Source organism: Pocillopora verrucosa, chromosome 7, assembly GCF_036669915.1.
Source record: "Pocillopora verrucosa isolate sample1 chromosome 7, ASM3666991v2, whole genome shotgun sequence".
Taxonomy (NCBI): Eukaryota; Metazoa; Cnidaria; class Anthozoa; order Scleractinia; family Pocilloporidae; genus Pocillopora; species Pocillopora verrucosa.
The window spans coordinates 8,459,402-8,473,549 of record NC_089318.1 but is presented as its reverse complement, the minus strand read 5'-3'; the positions used below and the strand labels follow the sequence as shown (position 1 = coordinate 8,473,549).

Here is a 14,148-nt window from a genome sequence, read left to right as displayed (position 1 = left end):
TTAAAAGACGACACCAGTCAGAAATGTTGTCTAAGACTGACCGGTTGATACAGCAGCAAATCGTTCGATACTTCAGCCGCTTATCTGTTGTAACAAAAATTGGTTTATTGACGAGGACCCCCTCTGTAAATATGAATGAGGACGAAGAGGCCGATGCCAATGATCTAGCTTCAGAAGTCGAAACTGACCGAACAAGGCAGAAGATAAGGAGGGACCTTGCAAAATTTAGACGAAGACTGCAGGAGAGGGTACAGCTACTATTGAGCCAAATAGTAGCTACTATTGAGCCTCTTCGATTTTTCGCCTACATGCGTCTCTCTAAACGTGAAATTTGCCATTCCTACAAAAAAAAATCTCGGAAGTTTTTCACATTTTTCACCTTTCTTGATCAATCATCTTGTATGAAGAGCAAAAAATATAGGTTTATTTTGTCAAGTGACCGCCTAGAGCAAGAATTGCGTGACAGGTTTAGTTGAGAAACTTGTCGCAGTCGCAGATTTTAAAAGGCATCCACGACAAAAATACCTTGGTGCCCAAAGATTTTTTTTGATGATTTTCAGAGATGAAATAGTGGGTTATAAAGGGTAATTATGATTAGTGTTGTAGCTTTCTGGCAACGGGAGATATTTGACTTCAAAGTTGTCAAATATTTGGATGAATCGAAAAGTCTAAAAACACAGTTGTATATTTGCCTCTGTTGATTGATCAGCCGTCAGTCAAATTGACTGATACTTGTAGCGGACATTAACTAAGGATGGAAAAATATGTGTGAAAATCCTCAGAGTAATTGGTTAAATACCATCGCAGTGAGAGCTTCATACATTTTACCTATTTTGAAGCGATTTCCTTAGTGAAAACCAAGAAAAACCGGGAGGGTAGTCTATCTCCCCCCAGGAAAAAACCAAAACAGAAACCAGTTTGTCTTTTTGAGTTTTGGGGTGGACCCTTTAAACTGACAAAGTTTCATTGAAATCGGTGAGATGGCATGTAGCACGACTGCCCGGTGCTCTCGTGGACACGCTCTTAAACTGATTCCACAGAAATACAGAACTGTTCATGTCTTTATTTTGTACATTTTTTTTAAAGGACAATTTTCCAAAACGTATTTAAAATTATTTTGATTAAATGTAAGCGTCACCTATGGACAGGTAAAAGAAGGCGAATTCGTATAACCCTTTCGTTCAGTATGCTAATGAGTTCGTCAATGAATGCTTATGCGAAGAACGCTTAAGAGGCTGTCTCTCTTATTTCCACCCGGTCAATTTTGCGTCAGAAATAATTTTGCCTGAAGCTCTGTTAACAGAAAGACTTTACCTAGGAAAGAACTAAATTAGATTTGGTTTGATTCGAAATAATTTTCTGACTGCATTACGGGCCATAATTATTTCCCAGTCCGTAGGGACCGTCGCAACGTCTCGACAATTGAAAAATAGGCAAATTTTGTAACGTTGTAAAATATTTGATTCGCATAGTTAAGCCACAGAATTTATATCAGATTGCTTCAAAACCTTTCTAGTTTGCCAAGAAAGTTAGAATTTGCCCTCTCAACATATTTGAAAAGGCGAATTTTAGCATATTCAGACCACTAGAAATCGCCATCGGCCGATGGCCGTAAATAACCTTGATTTAGACGCTAAGTTTTGGGATTTGGGACCTGGTTGACGATTCTATCCTACACAGCCGTTAATTTTAGACCTTTATAGGCAAAAATATGCAAAAACCCCTGTACGTTTTCGATTTTTCAAAAGTTATGACCGTTTGAATCAGCACATGTACGAGCATTCGCGATTTTTTCGCCTACACCAAAATCGAACCACTGGAGCAGATTTCGTCATAAATACAGCTTACCCGCTTTGCAGCCCGGCTTCATGGCTCACTTCAGAATTTTTCTAATAACCAAATTGGTGAAATCCATGATAACTTCAACAAATAGCTAGGTATTGCCTTCGAAAAGTAGGCGGCATCCATCGTGATTCGTGGTATCAAAACAAATGCCGGAATTGGCCACATTTCGCGGTGAATCACCCATTTAACATCGCTGCAGAGCTGAATTTTTTCCAAAATCAGTATATAAACTATCCATGTCTGGAAGCTGAGGAGAAATGAAGGTTTTAGGCTTCTGAAGTGAAGAAATAATCGCTTAAATTTAGATCCAGTTCGATGTTATACTGTTCTCACAAAGGTCCGCACAAAAGAGAAGACCGCTGATAGCTTGTGCCGTACGTTGTGCCATATGGTTTTGTTTTGTATCCCTAAGTAATATTTGGGCAGAAAAATTTTGGATCATGGGTTTATGTGAAATTTCAGATATTCCTCGCTTCCCAAACTGGTGAACTGGACTTTATGATAATTTCACATAAACCCATGATTTCTCCGGCTATTGACAGGTTGCTGTTCTGTGGACACAATCGACGCGGAACCGAGAAGCAAGCTCAGGATATTTGAAATTGATTTATTAATTATATGATTTCAAACTCCAGGTAAAAGCATTTATTCTTTTCATCCAAAATTTTTCTGCCCAAATATTACTTAGGGATACAAAACAAAACCATATGGCACAACGTACGGCACAAGCTATCAGCGGTCTTCTCTTTTGTGCGGACCTTTGTGAGAACAGTATAACATCGAACTGGATCTAAATTTAAGCGATTATTTCTTCACTTCAGAAGCCTAAAACCTTCATTTCTCCTCAGCTTCCAGACATGGATAGTTTATATACTGATTTTGGAAAAAAATTCAGCTCTGCAGCGATGTTAAATGGGTGATTCACCGCGAAATGTGGCCAATTCCGGCATTTGTTTTGATACCACGAATCACGATGGATGCCGCCTACTTTTCGAAGGCAATACCTAGCTATTTGTTGAAGTTATCATGGATTTCACCAATTTGGTTATTAGAAAAATTCTGAAGTGAGCCATGAAGCCGGGCTGCAAAGCGGGTAAGCTGTATTTATGACGAAATCTGCTCCAGTGGTTCGATTTTGGTGTAGGCGAAAAAATCGCGAATGCTCGTACATGTGCTGATTCAAACGGTCATAACTTTTGAAAAATCGAAAACGTACAGGGGTTTTTGCATATTTTTGCCTATAAAGTCTAAACTTAACGACTGTGTAGGATAGAATCGTCAACCAGGTCCCAAATCCCAAAACTTAGCGTCTAAATCAAGGTTATTTACGGCCATCGGCCGATGGCGATTTCTAGTGGTCTGAATATGCTAAAATTCGCCTTTTTAAATATGTTGAGAGGGCAAATTCTAACTTTCTTGGCAAACTAGAAAGGTTTTGAAGCAATCTGATATAAATTCTGTGGCTTAACTATGCGAATCAAATATTTTACAGCGTTACAAAATTTGCCTATTTTTCAATTGTCGAGACGTTGCGACGGTCCCAACGGACTGGGAAATAATTATGGCCCGTAATGCAGTCAGAAAATTATTTCGAATCAAACCAAATCTAATTTAGTTCTTTCCTAGGTAAAGTCTTTCTGTTAACAGAGCTTCAGGCAAAATTATTTTTGACGCAAAATTGACCGGGTGGAAATAAGAGAGACAGCCTCTTAAGAACAATTGTGAACATTCATTCAATCAACCAGTGCTGCAAAGTGTGATGATTTTCGTCGGGTGGTGGTGATTGTTAACTTACAAAATCAGTAAAAAAGGCAGATATATTCAAAAGCACTACACCTATGCGTGCACATCCCTGACCTTTTGTCTCAACAAAAGCGCACGCCAAGAAATGCAGTGTTCAAGAAATAATGGAGAGTTTACTAAATACATGTCAAATCTTCCGAGGAAATTTTGAGCTTTAATGAACTTTCGCTTTTTGCGGCTCCGTTACGTTATTTACACGCAATGAAAATATGATCCGCAATAATTTATTTGTTCCTCATACAGCAATGACTACAGAAAGTGTTACAATGCATAAAAGTTTTCCAAGGTCGCTCTAAGAAGCAGTTTAATTTCGATTCGTTTTGGCTGCAGGCTGAAATTGAGTTTACAACCAGAGCTGTTTTTATTCCATTTCATATCACACCAGTGGTCAAAAAATGGTCCTAGAGAGTTTAGTAAATACATGCAAAATCTTCCGAATGAATTTTTGAGCTTTTGTGCTTTAATGAACTTTCGCTTTACACGGCTCCATACATTGTTTACTCGCTATAAAAACATGATATGCATTGATTACTCCATCTCTTCACACAGCGATGACTGCAGAAAGTGTTACAAAGCCTAAAAGTTTTCCAAGGTCGTTCTAAGAAGCAGACAGCCTTTGTTTATGTTTGATTCGTTTTGGCTGAAGGCTAAAATTGAGTATACCAACAGAGCTGTTTTATTCCATTTCACCGGCTGACTAGTTTTGCATATTGGTAATATCAATCAAACATGGTTAAACAAAAAGGGTCAAATAAAAAACGTGGCCTAATTTGATTATTTATAGATAATGGCTGTCAGGACAAAAATTCGTGTTGTTCGACTCCTGGCCACGTCATTTAGAAATATCGGCATTTAATCCCGAGCGCTTAACAAAAAATACTCTTAGGATTGCAAAGAGTTAACGCAGTGAAAATGCACGCCTCTGTTGCTTGCTCCTTCCTTCTGTCTTTCATTCCTTCGATTTTCACCATAACTGTCCGTGGCGACAATGCTTCAACCGTATCAAAGACGACTCCATTCAAATTAAACGATAGAGCAATTGTCTGCAATGTGGTAAACTCGCCCACTGACGAAGCCGTCAAATCACTTGAAAGGACTCTGGTAGAAACGTTGGAGAAAAAATTCGAGCAGCTTATAGCCGCCGTTAACAAAACAGCTGAAGGTAATCCATCCGATTAAATTAATTCATTGTCATCAATTATTTCACTAGAATTACATCGTTTCTTCATCTATTCTGTGTGCTTTTTCTAGCAAAGAAGTCATTCGCTTCGTGTAAGGACATCTATGACAACCACAAGTGAGTTGTATGGATTTCTTTTATTTTCACCTTTGAGTTCGTCAACGAAAATAATTATGTGACCTTACGAAGTAACTTTGAAAAAAGCTGAAACCTTTGTAACACTGGCATTGACAGTAGTTTCTTTACTATATTGGCGAGGAACAGGCTATTAAGAAAGACGACCAATACTTGAACAATGCTCTTGCGGTGATTCCGTAACTTTGTGGAATCTTTCGGAGTAATCTAGATCTCACGAAGTGAGAGCGAAACACTTCGGGATTTACCTTTGTTATTTCAATCACGCACCTTAAACACATGAGTTTTCAGTCTACAAATTTCCTTTTAGTTTTTGCTAAGCATTGCTTAGCATTGCTGAACTACAACCGATTAGTATTTTGAAGCAAACCCAACACTGATTGTGATTCCTTTTGATTGTTTTAAGAACTAATGTGAAACAGAAGCAGTCAAGAGAATATGCAGTTTTTAAAATAAGATTATCGGCAAATTGATTAGCGGCTGGATCCATCAGAATAAAGTGAAGCACTTTGATGGACGAGAATAATCGCGTGCGTTTCAAAATTCGTGGAATTGACTGCCACATACCTTAAATTTCACTCAGTTTAAAAAGAGTAAACCAGCAGTCACAAAATAGTACATTCCGTTTCAAGGACGGAGACCAAGAGGTTCGTTTTAATTTGAAGCAGGGGGAAACTTTGTAAACAAAGATCGTCGCGTTACAACGTAATTATATGTAATAGGCGACTGTGAAAAACAAGTTTCGATTAAAAAATATATAATAATAATTTAGATCGTCGGAATCGGAAGTACCTGAGTTAAGGGTACTTCCCACATTCGCGGGTGTCCTTGGGGAAAAAAAAATCATACGCACACTAGTTTCACTAAAATCCAAGCAAACTGTATATCAAAAGAAAGCTTAATAAATGCAGTTTACGATAAAAATAAAATTGAAGCGAGTTTTCTTTTAAGGAAGTGTCAGGAGCCGGTAAGGCGTGAAACGACCGAAGGTTCTTTTATTGAAGTTCTCGGGTGTCGCATGCTGCAGCACGAGCAAAATGGTTTCACAGTCTCATTCATAAGGCATCAATCATCAAAATTCGTCAGGCTTTTGCGATATTCTGATTGGCTGTGCAGGTATCGGCTTTTAAAGTTGGAGCAGCTAAAAATATGCGAGTTGTGTTGCGTAAATGGACGCCACGGGTCAATTATTTCAAATATCAAAATTTCCCGATACACTTTCGTTTGTAATTATTCCTAATATGTTTCGGCCAAATTTGACGAAAATCGGTCAAATCTATATACCCTATAAATTTTCTCAAAGTGGTTGTATTCCTCCCGATATTAAATGCGAGATTTTAGCTCATAAAGGTTCGCAAACAACTCGAGCCACGCCAGGAGATCTTCTCGCCCCCTATTGGTTTTCCGCAAACCAATAGGACAAGGGAACCTCCCGGCGTCAATGAGGATGAATCAAGATTTCCCGGGAAAAGTAACCCATCGTAGACAACGACGAGCGTTGAGGAGGACGACACAATAATGACCATCACGTATGGCAAATGTTGGTTTGACGGCGACTTCTTAGTTCTAAATCTGGACGCCAGCGTGGAGCTCCGCCGGTACCGACCGCTTTCACAAAGGAATTTTTTTTCTTTTCTTGACAAAATGGTACCATTTCTTTCTTCTTAGGGCCTGTTGTTTTCCCCCAAGGACGTTTTTCCACATTTGATTTTTCCACGTGCAATGATGTTTCCATAGACAAAGAACTTCCCAGTGTGAATTTTGTAAAGTGCGCGATGTAAATAAAATATGAAAATAAGATGAAAATCGAGCCCCAGTATGAGCGGTTGTCGCGAAAATTCCCCCAGGGGATTCACCCATGTCCGAGATTATGATGCCTTCCTGATTTATTAACTTTTATTTGAAAATACGTTTTTCTTACTTACTCGGGTGCTTTAAAAGATTTCAGATATTTTTTTTAGGTTGAACGTTACATTCAACGTTAGGTTGAATGTTTGAATTCAGTTTAGTCAAATACAAGAAAAATCTATTTTTTTCGGCCTCTGAAGGTGGAAGGTAACTTTAAGGAATTAAGAAGAGGACTGCGACCGAATTTGAAACTTGGGCTTTTTCACAGGTAGTCCAAGTAATTACTGAATGAATAATTATAGTGTTCCTTTCTGTAAGGTCCGAAGGAAACAAACCTTACCTCCTACTGGTAAGCCCGCAGAAAAAGGTGCCCGTGTACTGTCACATGGCAAGCTTGGGTGCATGTGGAGGTGGTGGATGGACGCTGGTCATGAAAATAGATGGCGCTAAGGTGTGAAGAGTTCGGAAAGTACCTTACCTTAAGAAAGGCCAATTTGAAAATAAAGAAGTCATCTATAATTCAGATTGGACTCGATGCACAAGCATCGTTCTTGCGTCACTTGCGTCACTTGCGTCTGAATGACGCGTGAACTAAAAGTGTTCGGCAAGAATGTAAAAAAAATATATGCGCGAGGTGAGAGAAGTCAGACACTTTAAACACCCACGATGTATCACTCGTGCATGCTGGTCTAAATGTCTCGCTCGCTCTGCTACGCTTTATCAACAACGGTCACTTTTTCGCCTCATAGCTCTTAGACAACATGTACAGCTATGAAGAAAAATAAACGCTTCTGAAGGTATTTGTTTCGGTAATCCTTGGGTAGAATGCGACGACATTACAGATTATCATTGCCAAAATAGAGAAGAATGGGCCAATGCTATGCGCCAGTAAAGTTGATATTTTTTTTTCTACCTCTCAGCTTACATTTCGTTACAATTCCCAATTGTGGAGCAATAAAGTCGACTTTAACCTTGTTGGTGGGAAGACCGGACTGGACAAGCAGGAGACTAAATTGCCAACCTACTGGAGCACACACTTCTCCAAGATCTGTCTCGGTATGAGGCTCGGCCAGCAGGTGCGCTTCATTATGATCCACAAGCATGCCAACTCCCTGTACTCACTGATCGCCGACGGAAAATATCGTGCCACTTCATTGGGTCGTCTCCTATGGAAGACACTCTTGGGATCCCAAACCTCACTGCAGCAGCATTGTAACCTGGAAGGGTTTAATGTGTCACCAAGTGCAAATGCTCAAAGAGCAAGAATTGGCATCCTTGGAAATAACCAAAAAGATTGCAAGACGAGTGATTCCAGAATCGGTTTTGGAACGGATGGTTACCCTGATCCCTCTAACGTTTGTGGAAATGTGGCCTCACACGGAGGAGATAATGGAGATAGGCGTCTAAAAGCCATGGGATATATTTTCGTTCAGTAACATTTTAGGAAATTTTTATCCGTAGCTTGCTTCTTAAGGGAAAGTCGCATAACAAAATATATTGAGCTTAGTACATCAGCAGGTGTGCTTGTCTTTCAAAGGCTGTAAATCGTACACCTTAAAATAACTACGAAGTATGCTGAGAGGGGCGCCGTGAACATGACAAAGTTTTCACTCTTCAAAGGCTTCCATATATTAGAAAAAATAGAGAGTTGTAAGACTGAGAAATAAAGTTGGTGATGGGAAAAAATGGTTCTTTCTTTGATTAAACAGCACAGGCACATTATTAAACTACAGCACCACATGCAACCGTGTAAACGAATGATTGAGAGCTTTATGTATCGCTACGATCCGCCCCTTAGGATGCCTCTCCCCGATGTTGGCAGATTCTTCACTGCAAAAACTAACCTAGCTCCAAATTCCTCTAAGCCGAATCCGACCCAGAGGAAGTGTTTGTGAATAGAAATGACAATTCCCCAGAAATCTTCATATACCGGTAATGAATGATGAATAAATTATAGAAACCTTCCTGCAATCCCCTCATTATATATGCTAAAAAAATGCATTTAGAGAGCTAGTGAGACTCGAAGCAACATCACATTGTTCGATCATTGTGCGTCAAAGCTTCCGTTCTCAATCGCAATACCAATTTTTTCTTACAGCTTTTTATTCTTTTCTTATAATTATACCTCGGAGAATTAAGCCTTACATCGAACAAAATCCCCTGATTAATTATTTTACGACCTTTTCATTACCCTTCTGCTTGGCAACGAAATGATATTCTACGTGAAATTACTCTGTTCCATCTACCTGTTCATCCAACCCGCTCTATTGTTTCAGTCGTAACGGAGACTGCAAATTTTGCTTACAATTCAAAGTTGGTCGAATTACAATTTGTCTTGGTCAATAAAATTTTAGAGATCTCTCAGCTAGCCTAGCCTGTTAAATGAAAGATAAATATTAACTTATCTTCATTTGAAAATTATCTTATGTCAAGCACTAAACTGCTCTCTCTGAGTTCCGTGTTTTGTACTCTGATAGAACACACTTTCAACCAATTAAATACTATTAATAATTCCTTAGCATCTGCTGCAAAATATTTACCTCTCTAGGAATATCCTTGTTAATATGTTCGTTGCAGCAAACACTCAATTGAACCCTTCAGAAACTGACTGTGGGTGTTGACAAGCCTTTTTAAAAGACTTTCCACGTTCTGCATCGGGAGCCAATAACTACAAGGCATAATTCCGGGCGACTTCTTCTACTAACCATTCAAAGCCACCTATTTGTTTAGAATAAAGTTGCCTCTTGCAGACACCTATTCGTCAAAACAATATAATGCAACACAATTAGTGGGAAGTTGTGGTGAGAAATGATTATTGCGCTAATTTCAGAGACTTGTTCGTAGGGTTTCATCATCGGAAAAAACAAAAAAAGGAAAAGAGAAAAACTTAACAGGGCATCATGGAAATTGTTTGCCATAGGACAAGGTTTTCTTTATTAGTAGCAACCTCCTTTCTCCTTTTCAAACAACCTTTCTCTGAAGAACAAGGTTAGTCATTATTGGTTTGTCGCAAATGTGAAAATTTGCGCTATAATTAAGCTCAAAATGCATCACTATCCCAAAGTGAATATGTATCTTTTTTTTTGAAGAATATTTAGCTCTCCCCACTTAAAAAAAGGATTGAATTCACTTCCATAATTTGTTATTTTTTCATTTTATTTCTTAAGCGTTCAAAAATGTTTTCGCGCAATAATAAGCAAAAATTAATTTTAAAAACCGACCGCTCAGATAAAGAAAGTCGATAACGGAAGGCTCTTTTGCAATGAAAACTCCTTCTCCTCTGAACGCTTTTCATAACCTCGAACTGTAATTGAACAACTTGTTCACTTAATAAGGGTGCTGCTCAAGGGAATTCGCTGAGCGGTAGAAATGGTTGTTGCACACTATTTTTAGAAATTCATATACTTTGTAAACCATGCCTTTGATAAAAAGCAACGTTGATATAAACTAGATTCAGTGACACAGAGATTGATTTTTAGAAATGATAGGAGTGCTTTTTGTTTGCGTAACTATACAGCAATCCAAGCATTTGGAACTCAGACTGTTTAATAATTTAAAACTGAATCCAATCTTGTAATTTTCATGATTTATTTTTTTTAATTAGTAGGAGCCTTTTTGTAAGATGAGGTAAATTATAACTTGGCATGCAAATTCAAATTAAGTTAAAGTTGCCAGTTACAGACACCCATTAGCGAAAACAATATATTGCAATATATTAGTGGCAAGTTGAAGTGTGAAATCAGTTACTGCGCTAATTTCAGACAGTCTTGTTCCTAAGCTTTCATCATTGGAAAATAAAACGTAACAGTGCGCTATGGAAATTGTCTGCAATAAGGCAAGGTTTTCTTTATTCATAGCAACCTTTTTTCTCCTTTTCAAACCAACTTTCTGTGAAGAACAAGGTTAGTAATTTTTTTATTGTTTGGTCGCAAATGTGAAATTTTGCGCCGTAACTAAGCTCAAAATGCATCTCTATTTCAAAGTGAATATATAACTTTTTTTTTAATGTTCGGCTTTTCCCACAAAAAAATATATTGAATTCATTTTCCTACTTTGTTATTTTGCATTTTATTTCTTAGCCGTTCCAAAATTTTTTTTGCGCAATAATAAGAAAAAATGAATTTTAAAAGCCGACCGCTTAAGTCAAGAAAGTCGATAAGTGAAGGCTCTTTTGCAATGAAAATCCTTTCGCTTCTAAACTCTTTTCGCTTTCATGAACTGGAATTGATCATCTTGTTCACGTAATAAGGGTACTACTCAGAGGAATTCGTTCGGGGTGGAAATGGTTGTTGTTGCACACTATTTTGAGAGATTCATGTATATAGTACATCTCGATAATAAGCAATTTTGATGTAAACTACATTCAGTGACACAGAAATTGATTTTGAGAAATGATAGGGGCGTTCTGTGTGTGTGTAACTATACAGAAATCCAAACATTTGGAACTCAAACTATTTAATAGTTGGTCATCGAAGCTTTTTGTTAAAGGGTAAAAATATTGCGTGAGATACTGCCGATAAAAACAGAGACAAAAAAAAAAACGTGCAGAAAACATAGTGTTAGACAAAATATTCAACTTGATAGTTATCCCTCCTTTTAAACTGAATCCCCTGTAGTTTTCAGAATTTTTTTTTTTTAATCAGAGAGAGAGCCTTGGGTAAATTATACCTTGGCACGTTCAAATTTAGGTAAAGTCAACCCCCATAGACACCTATTAGCCAAAACAATACATTGCAATATATTAGTTGCAAGGTGTAGTGTGAAATGATTATTGCGCTATTCAGACTGTCTTGTTCCTAAGCTAAGCTTTCATCATTGGAAAAAGAAAAAAGAGGAAAAAAACTTAACATTGTGTCATGGAAATTGTCTGCAATAGGGCAAGGTTTTCTTTACTCATAGCAACCTCCTTTCTCCTTTTCAAACCAACTTTCTCTGAAGAACGATGATAGTAATTTTTTATTGTTTTGTCATATGTGAACATTTGCGCCATAGTTAAGCTCAAAATGCATTCCATTCACTATTCCAAAGTGAATATATATATCTTTTTTTTTAGATTTTTTTTATGCAGCTTTCCCCACTGAAAAAAAAGTGATGAATTCACTTTCATACTTTGTAATTTTTTAAATTTTATTTCTTAAGCGTTCAAAAATTTTTTTTTATGCAAAAATAAGAAAAAATTAATTTTAAAAACCGACCGCTCAGGTCAAGAAAATTGATAACTGAAGGCTCTTTTGTAATGAAAATCCTCTCGATTCTAAACTCTTTTCGCATTCATGAACTGGAATTGAACAACTGAGGGTATTGCTCAAAGGAATTCATTCGGAGATAGAAATGGTTTTTGCACACTATTTCATATTTTTTGTACACCTTGGTAAAAAGGAATGTTGATAAAAACTACATTCAGCGACACAGAAATTGATTTTGAGAAACGATAGGGGCGCTCTGTGTTTGCGTAACTATACAGAAATCCAAACATTTGGAACTCAAACCGTTTAATAATAGGCCATTTTACAGTTGTGTGCTTAGTTGCCAAGCCTTTGATTTGGAGTGAGGCTGAAGGTGGCTTGTTGTGATAGAGACCAGTATCTAGTTAGCACGATGACAAAGTAATTTGCATTTGAAAAGCAGCAGTGTTTGTATTATAAAAAGGTCACCCTTAGCCCAAGCTCACAACTGTAAAATGGACTATTAGTCATTGAAGCTTTTTGCTAAAGGGTAAAAATATTGCATGAAATATTGTCTACAAAAACAGGAAAAAAAATAAGCGTGGAAAACGTAGTGTTTGACAAAATATTCAACTTGAGAGCTATCCTTACTTTTTAAACTGAATTCTCCCCCTGTAATTTTCAGATTTTATTTTTTTTGATTAGAGAGAGCCTTATTGTGAGATTAGGTAAATTATACCTTGACAATACCTCCGACCCCCGACCCCACCACTAACCCCCCCCCCCCCCCTTCCATATCATTTCATCACTTTTGTAAAGAGCATTTCTGTAACATTGAATTAAGTAGATACTCTTTCAGCAAACTGTCGTCAACTCGAGTTCAGCGCGGTGCTACATGGTCGACGTCTTATTAACAACGTGATTCAAGTCTCTGGCATCTCGGCTCAGGGTAGCTGTGAGTTATTATGTTACTTGGAAGCAAACTGTGTTAGTTACAACTTCGTGGAAGGCAATAATGGAGTAAAACAGTGTGAATTGAACAATTCTACATATGAAGGGAACGAATGGGATCTGGAACAAGACTCGAACTCTGTTTACCGTGGAGCTATGGTAAATGTTCAGTTTAAAATGATGACAAAATAGGATTGTTACCTCATAAATATAGTTCAATGGAGATTAGCATTTCAGGGATGCTTCAAGGTCGGGCTGCGGGCAACCGGCCAGAGAGCGCCGTCCTGTCCAGCAGAATTATCTACACCCGCAGGGGTGTTGTGATAATCAAACCGGCTTAAGCTGCTCGATGATTACTTCATCTTAGACAAACAGAAATATTTCATCAGCTAAATTTTATATTGGGTTTATTCGTAACTTCCCTTAAATTCTACTTTTTGCGATGACAGCTCAGCATTCTTGAAATATTCTCATGAAAAGCGTGTGTCGCTTTAACGCTTAATAGCTACATAATGTGAACAGTACCTAAAATACATAAATAACATCTTCTATTTTGCGCGAAAACATGCACGTACACTTGTACACGAAGATAAGGAAGTTTAAGAAAACCACGACGGCAGCGGCAACGGGAACGTCTCCTAATTAAAGGTTTAATGAGTAGAGCAATGGCTTTGCACGTGTGTTATAAATCTCTGTACATTTCTTTTGCATCCTCTTCAAAATCGCAAGGCGAGATGACCAAATTTTGCGTTGTCTGGAGAACGTGAACGACATTTCTAATTTAACACTGTTTTCCATACTCAATTTTAAGATAAGTTTGACAGATAGAAACAAACTAAATGACTTTAGAGTACTGAGAGAATTGTAGGTAAAATCTAAGTTCGTTTTTTAACCAATGCTATCCACGGCGTCGCCGTCGTTGTTTCTCAAACTCCCTATTATCTGTTCTGAAATGCTAAAAGTTTTTTCGAGAGCAAAGCTCGAGGAAAACTGTGAGCTTCGCGGAACAGATTATGTCCAAGGACAAATATAAGAGCATATTTTCGCGCAAAATAGAGGCCATTGTGTCTATTATCCTTTAAATATTTTCAACGCGCGTGGAAAAAGCAGCAAACAGGAAACAGCTTACTTTTCGCCGCGTGTTTTCTTTTGAGTGTTCTCTGATTAGACTTTATCAACAAAAGAAAAAAAATTTACTTTCTCTTGTAACTACCAAAAAAC

At 37.8% G+C, this 14,148-nt stretch overlaps 1 protein-coding gene across 1 annotated transcript; it reads left to right on the top strand.

Moving 5' to 3' along the window:
• Window positions 1–4,481: 4,481 nt before the first annotated feature.
• Window positions 4,482–8,485, top strand: LOC131780344 (uncharacterized skeletal organic matrix protein 5). Its single transcript, XM_059096962.2, has 4 exons — window positions 4,482–4,810; window positions 4,900–4,945; window positions 7,130–7,262; window positions 7,732–8,485. The coding sequence occupies exons 1-4, from the start codon at window positions 4,561–4,563 to the stop codon at window positions 8,245–8,247; spliced, it is 945 nt and encodes a 314-aa protein (XP_058952945.2). The 5' UTR covers window positions 4,482–4,560; the 3' UTR covers window positions 8,248–8,485.
• Window positions 8,486–14,148: the final 5,663 nt, after the last annotated feature.

Excerpts from the sequence above, each read along its gene's own strand:
- LOC131780344 (XM_059096962.2), top strand. The coding sequence starts at position 4,561 with ATGCACGCCTCTGTTGCTTGCTCCTTCCTTCTGTCTTTCATTCCTTCG. Across the intron at positions 4,811-4,899 it reads CGTTAACAAAACAGCTGAAG|CAAAGAAGTCATTCGCTTCG; the intron begins GTAATCCATCCG and ends TGCTTTTTCTAG. Across the intron at positions 4,946-7,129 it reads GACATCTATGACAACCACAA|GTCCGAAGGAAACAAACCTT; the intron begins GTGAGTTGTATG and ends CCTTTCTGTAAG.